General features: G+C 39.8%; 1 protein-coding gene across 2 annotated transcripts; it reads right to left on the bottom strand.

Annotated features, from left to right (window-relative positions):
• Positions 1-556: 556 nt before the first annotated feature.
• nkx2.4b (NK2 homeobox 4b) lies at positions 557-1,786 on the bottom strand. Of its 2 annotated transcripts, XM_067242085.1 has the most exons (3): positions 1,420-1,786; positions 799-1,232; positions 557-726 (listed from the first exon to the last, which is right to left on the bottom strand). In XM_067242085.1, exons 1-3 carry the CDS (start codon positions 1,784-1,786, stop codon positions 568-570), a joined length of 960 nt encoding a protein of 319 aa, XP_067098186.1. In that variant the 3' UTR covers positions 557-567. The 2 variants fall into 2 exon arrangements, with proteins under 2 accessions (XP_067098186.1, XP_067098185.1); XM_067242084.1 differs by having other exon boundaries at positions 557-1,232.
• Between the last annotated feature and the right edge of the window lie 5,070 nt (positions 1,787-6,856).

Genomic DNA, 6,856 nt, shown 5'->3' with positions numbered 1-6,856 from the left:
TATAAACAGTGTAATTTGTTGTTTTACCTTCAGTCAATATGGCTACCTGACAGTCAACAGTCTTCAAGCAGAAATGCTCCAATGTCAATGATTTATTGTAATGGTTCCACTGGATTGTGATTCATATATTTGTATGTGCAGCAGCAATCACATTGTGTATTTTACAAATTATTCTAACAAATATTTCGTTAAACAATACAGGTGACATTAAATTTGTTAGCTATATACAGTTATGATTCGTTAATCTAAATAGTTTACAGTGTGATTTTGTTTAATAAGATGTATACCGTTGGGTCATTTTAAGAGATTGATTTAAAACGACCAAAGATCTCATCACCCGTAAGCCCCCAAACATCCGAGTTTCATAATGGTATTGGAGCGACAAGAAGTTAACATGCATGGTTGATTATTTTTTTCAAAGGGGTTCAAACTGCCCAAAAATGTAAAATAATAGTAGCGCTTTGTCCGAGATTAACAAACAAACACCATCCTTGAGTGTTTGCTCCTAACTGGCATCCAGGTGGTTGGGTTCCCCATAACAAATATATAAAACATAGGAAATGTGTCCTACCAAGTTCTGCCGTAAAGCAGGTTTGAATTAATCATGTTATTGGTGTATTCGATGAGGGCCGCGTCTGTCTGGGCCATGTTTATCTGGCTGTGTAGAATTGGCGGACTTGGAGACATTTCCTCGAGTTCTTCGGCCGAAGATAACGGGTTCACCTGCTGATTTTGATGAAGATTGACCGCACTTCCAGATGCTCCCATCGGCTCACCTGAGCTATTTTGCTGTTGAACTTGCTGATGACTAGGTGTTGGTGTACTGGATCCGTTCTGACAGGGCTTCCCATCCTTAACGAGAACTGGCACGGCTACCCGCCTTGGCGACTGTTGCTGTGGGCACGCGTTACCGTTCTCTTGTTGCAGTTGCTGTGTAGTTTTGTCCTTCGCCTGTCGTTTCATTTTGTACCTGTGGTTCTGGAACCAGATCTTGACTTGGGTCGGCGTGAGGTGTATCATGCTCGCCAGATGTTCCCTCTCGGGCGCTGAGAGGTATTTCTGCTGCTTGAACCGCCTCTCAAGCTCGTACACTTGGGCCTGGGAGAAGAGCACCCGTCGTTTTCTCCTGGGCGCAGAGTGTAAGGTCACCATAGACTTAGTGGCGTCCATACCTGCCAACGCTCCCATGCCGGCCATATTCATCCCAGTAGAAGCCCCCATGAATCTAGAAACTGAAATAAAATAACATAAGTACAGTTGGGTGAGTTGTGAGTGATTGGTGATTCGTGCGTAAACTGTGCGTAAACGCAAAGTTTTGTGGGCATTCTTTTGGATATTTTGCAGTTGGTAATGAATGGCTGTTTAAGCCTACAAGCAATTTGCAATCAATTACATCTAAGAAAAGGGGTTTGAACTTACTTGTTGGGTATCGGGGTTCGGTATTGGCGCTATACCAAGCCGTTGCTGCTGCACCATTTCTCACAGTGTCTTGGTACGACGGTAGGTCTCCCATATTGCCGATACCCCCGTTGCAGTATCCTCCCATGGCACTGGAAAACTGAGACACACTGTGTGGCATGTGATAGGTAGCCGCCACTGCGGTGTTGTGGCCCAAAGAGTGCTGTTGCATTCCCGATTGAGACACCTGAGTTTGTCGGTATGCGCCAAGCGGAGACGCGAGGTTCCCTGTGTTGTCCATGCCGCCAAACTTTCTGTACGTCTCTTCGATAGGGCTCAAAATATCTGTCACTGAGAAAGGAGTTGAGTGCTTTGGGCTCAAGGACATGGTTTAGCCCGCAGGTGAATTAGCTGAACGCGGAACAAGCCCGTGGTGCTGTTCCTCTCACTGTTACAGGACAGCTACGTAAGAGTACTTGTGCTCCGTCTGAGGTACCCAATTGATCGCCTTGGAGAAAGAGGCGAGCCTTGGGCGCTCTTATCCTGGGTTTCTCTGCCAGGCGCCAGGTTTACGACAAACATAGGGGTGGAGCCATAACGAGCCAAACGAGCCAACAATGGCCATTGACATTTTACTAGGTTATTGAGCAAAAATGTTACTTTTGGAGCTAAGGGTGAAAAATGCTATTTCGATTATTTACACGGTAAATTAATACATTATTGGTGATGAGTTGTAAGCGATTGTTTAATTAGTTACTTCTAGGCTCTGTAATTAGACTATAGGCCTATATCGTACAACCTAAGCTTATTTGCATAACTTCCGTGAACTGTGAAATACCTCTGTAGCCTATAGATATAACACTAGTCTGTTGTTAACGTTGTTGTCTCCAAATGTACCTGGACTGCAGGCAACTGAATTTAGGGGTTTTAGCCTGTAGGTCAACCTGCCAATAATTCCTTCAAAATCTACACAAATTTCAATGATCCATAAATGAAAATGTTAAGATTAGTCAAACAGGCCTATAGGATTAGTTCTAATCAATGATATTCATTTGAGCCTGTATTAATATCAATCCGATATTTATGCAGCGACTGCCAGAATATAGATTTTAGTGACCTCAGTATTAGAAAATGCAATTTCAGCCCCAACTTTGTTATGGTCGAAATACTTAAATTATATCGGCATGTTGCAAACACTAGTTGTCACATGCATGAACAGTATGTTTTGCCAGTATATGTGAAATACAATCTTTGGATAGGCAATTCAATGTCCATAACGCATTTTAGATGCGGGTTAACTTTACTGTGCCACATAGCATAAGTTTGTCACCGTGGCATGTATTTCTGTAGACCATATGCAAATCACTCAACCTCTCAACCTAGTGGTCGTTTCCGACAGTGTTTGGAATGGGGACTCAAACCACGTTGACGCTGCTTCTGCTTGCTTTGGAACCATGGGCAGACTCCTTTTGCGTGGTGGGCATTCAATAACGAGAGGAATCGTTATTGTATTGAAAATCTGGATTAATGAGGCAATCAATTCTTTAGGTAAACTTTAAAAATTTACTAAAGACATTTTTGTCATAGCAGTAAAACCTAATCGTGGTATAGGCCTACGAAAAAATACGGGGCATTGGCTAACCTACACCTGAAATACTTTTTGAACCAAAAATCGAGTCTATATTTGATTACATGACCTTTTCAGCGTCAAAAGTTGTATTGTAGCCTAACCCATTAATAATGTGTCTGACTTGAAATGTTTATCATTAAATTAAGCTAAAATGCAACGGTTTAAGAAAATGGCAATAGTAATTGCACCACGTTGAAATTTATAGGCCTGGCCTACCCTAAACAGTAAAAAACGAAATGGGAAGAAGTCACCTTAATCTTCCTATTGAACTAATAGCATGCTAGGTATTATATGACTACTGAGCTACTGCAGATAATTTTTCGCAATTAAAAAAGGCAATAATTACCAATTCAACGCCAAACTTGATACACTTAGGCTATACACCAAATGCACTTACTGCATTTTGTAGAAATATTGTCTTCATATTGTATTCAAAATGGAGTACTCGCTTTCAATTTAATGTAGGCCTACCGTTAGTGGCACCATTCATTAAGACTTACAGTCACATTTTGAGTATATAATAATAAAAATAGCTACAAACTCGGAAGTCTTTAAAGGGATGACTTTTCTTTATCAATGGGGCACTTGATGCATTCCGCCATCACCAACTCAATAACGAGAGACGTTTGGAGAGGTCAGTTAAAGGGTTTGCGTGCGTAGAGTAAGAGCCTGGGTCCTGAACCGTTCCTGTTAATGCAGAAAAGATGTAAGTGAAGCAAATGAGCTTGTGTGGAATCCAGGTTGCTTGTTCTACAACACGCATGGCAGTTCTTAAACTTCCATTTCATCGTAGAGATTTGCCAATAATTGAAAAACCAAGAATTAAGACTATATCTTAATTTCTAGTCCAAAAGGACCACTGTTGTGCGTGAACAGGAAACTAAATGTAATGCAATTGAAACAAAACAACGAAACAGTTATGGGTCAAAATGTTTTGGGGAATTGGAAAACTAGAGAACTTCTATGCTTATCTTTGTTAATACCATAGCCTATGATATCATTTGTATTTAGTCCAACCGTATGCAGTTTTGTTAAAGGAATGTCTGACGTTTTATAACACAAATAACTTGGGAAATAAAATAACTTACAACGACAATATTCTCTCTATCAGTATGACAGTTATGTCAAAGTGTTTGTGTCCAGTCCATCATAATTAAGTATTATGAAAGACGTAGCTTATTGTAGGCCCTATTCATTTTTAAAAGCCTATCATTTTTGCTTTATTTGTACTTTCTTTCGATTAGGATTGCTGTACCTTTCTTTTGAAGGCTACAGTAGAAAATGTTTTACTGAAGCCTAATGTGTTATATAGTCTGCATAAAAAAAAAGTTTAATTTGAACTTTATGGCACAGCACAGATAGGCTACTCTTAGCTCTCTATAACTGTCAGTCTTCTGTCATTAAGGTAACTAAGGTTACCTTAAATGTAAATTGTAAATAATGGATTAAAGATACATTATGAATTATTCATTCAGTCATTGTAAAAGGAAATATTAAAAAAGAAAAGTCATAGTGTAAAAGATCCAATCGTGTTCCTGTAAATTTGAAGAACGAAAAATGTGCACCTGGGGACTATACCACGTGGAGTTTTTACGCCTTAAAGATATATCTATTTTAATCTTCACACGTAGAGCACCTTGCAATGCACGTGTACATCGCACACACGTTTTTGTTTAAAATGGTGTCATATTATTTTTTTAATCCATCTCAGTTATTGGACACAACTGACAGTCAACTGAATTGTGTCGACAGAGATGTCCACGTCAAGCCGCCTCAAGATCCTGTCATCCACTCAATATTCTGTATTAAATTACTGTCGTTGATTTTTGTATTTGTGGGTAAGAAGTGGAGTAATACGTTTGTTGGCAAGGTCTGTTAATAGAAATGAATAATTGTTATGTATGTTTGTAAGGTTTACAATGTGATGTATTTGTCATGGGTAACAAACGTTGGCATGACCTATCTCAGATGAGATTCCTGCATAAATTGTCAATTACCTCATATTTTGGTTTACTTTTTAGTTTATGATTATCTATTTGTTGTTGTTTTTTTCACATCAAAAGGCAATAATGAGTGCATCAGAGAGCTTCTGGTCATTCACTGTACATTGTATTCTCATACTGATTGTCTATATGAATCCCTTGTATTATGAGAGCAGCTAAGTGCAGCCTGTACCTTGTTGTGATCCTATTTCAAGACTATGCTCTATGTCTTACAAGACTGTTAATTCTGGGCCACAATCAAATTAGAGATATTGGCTCATATTGGAGCACGCAGACATTTGTGCAGACAGTGGATTCATGAATATGAAGATGTGATCTATGGATGTTCTGAGGGCCACTTGATAAAATGAATATGCAGACATCCCTCAAAACAAGACAGACCTTAAAGGAAAACCCACTTGTTTGAACATGGCTGAGCTGTACCTATGATACACTGTGCATACTTGAATGCTGGGATTGTTGCTTTGATGTGAACCAGTGTATCAACTGTCCTAAATTAGAGTTTGCGGATGCTGAGTGTAACACAGACAGCAGTTGTCTTCACATTTATCCTGCTCTGCCTATTCACCTGCGAGGCTTCATTCCAAGAAATTGATACAAACATTTCACATATCGAAAGGTTTCAGAATTCTGTTATGTCCTTTGACCGTGTAATCCATTGGAAAGTGATCATATTTTCATCTTGTTTTTCATTTGTGATACGGTTTTCCTACAGCCACATTCTGCTGACAGAGAGGACAAAGTATCCACTACCAAGTAAATAGGCACTTGACAGTGTTTAAGTCTCAATTAAATGCATTTTTTACAGGTCTATTTTTTCAAGCATATATGTCACAATTAATTTAGGGAACCAGACACACCCTTGGGCCTGATTACATTTTTAGTCTAAATTCCCTCATATCTCTGTCTAGGATATCTTGAGAAAATTGCCCTCAGCTTATCAGCAACATTTGAGAAGGGAAGTAAAATGTTGTATCTGAAATGAGAAAGACATGGTGATTATGGGACTCATCACGCCTGTGTCCTCTTTTGTGTAAAGACCACTACAAAGCCATTATGGTGTGAAAAGACATGTTTTTACGCCCACAGGCCCATCATTTTCTCTGCAGTCTAAGTCCATCATTAACACTTGGTCTCTGTAGCGGGTGACTTTATTGACTGGTCCCCTCCGTTGTAAACAGAAGAGCGATCTTCTGACAAACAGCCTTTCTGTATCATTTCTGACCTCTTCATTGCATATTGCTTTGGGAAATTGGTTGTGTCCTGGCCACTTCTTAATGGTCCTTTTGTGCACCCCTTAAATGACCATCATTAGCGTACAATGTGGGTCTATATTAGAAGAGAGGGGTACAGTAGCTTGCTTTGCTTCTGTGGTTTATAAGGGTTGAGGTTAGTATCTACCTTGTAATCTCTTTATAAATAGTATGACATGCGGACGGGAGCCCATGTGCTGTACTATCTCACAGACGTGCCTTGAACAATATTTGGTATTTTTAATGAACAAAAATATTATAGATTTCCCCCAGCTTCCTCTCAGGTTTCACATTCACAGGGATATATTGCAAAACAGAAAGTATAATTGTTTGGGTGTACTATTCATGTGCATGTGTGCGCCTGTGAACGTATGACATTTTGCCCGTAGATTCACCTCTTTCCAAAGTTTTTTTTTTTCCCTCCTCCCCCAGTTTTTTTCCATTTCTCTCCTCCACTCTCTCTCCCCTGCCCCTCATTCTCTCCCTTCTTCGTTTAATCCCCTGCTCTTGTGAGGAGCAATAGGACAAGCAGCTGTGCTCCCGCGGCTCTTGGAAAGGCAGCCACTCGAGTC

Source organism: Osmerus mordax, chromosome 8, assembly GCF_038355195.1.
Source record: "Osmerus mordax isolate fOsmMor3 chromosome 8, fOsmMor3.pri, whole genome shotgun sequence".
Taxonomy (NCBI): Eukaryota; Metazoa; Chordata; class Actinopteri; order Osmeriformes; family Osmeridae; genus Osmerus; species Osmerus mordax.
This window is presented reverse-complemented; position numbering and strand designations above follow the sequence as displayed.

Excerpts from the sequence above, each read along its gene's own strand:
- nkx2.4b (XM_067242084.1), bottom strand. The coding sequence starts at position 1,786 with ATGTCCTTGAGCCCAAAGCACTCAACTCCTTTCTCAGTGACAGATATT. Across the intron at positions 1,233-1,419 it reads CGAACCCCGATACCCAACAA|TTTCTAGATTCATGGGGGCT; the intron begins GTAAGTTCAAAC and ends ATTTTATTTCAG.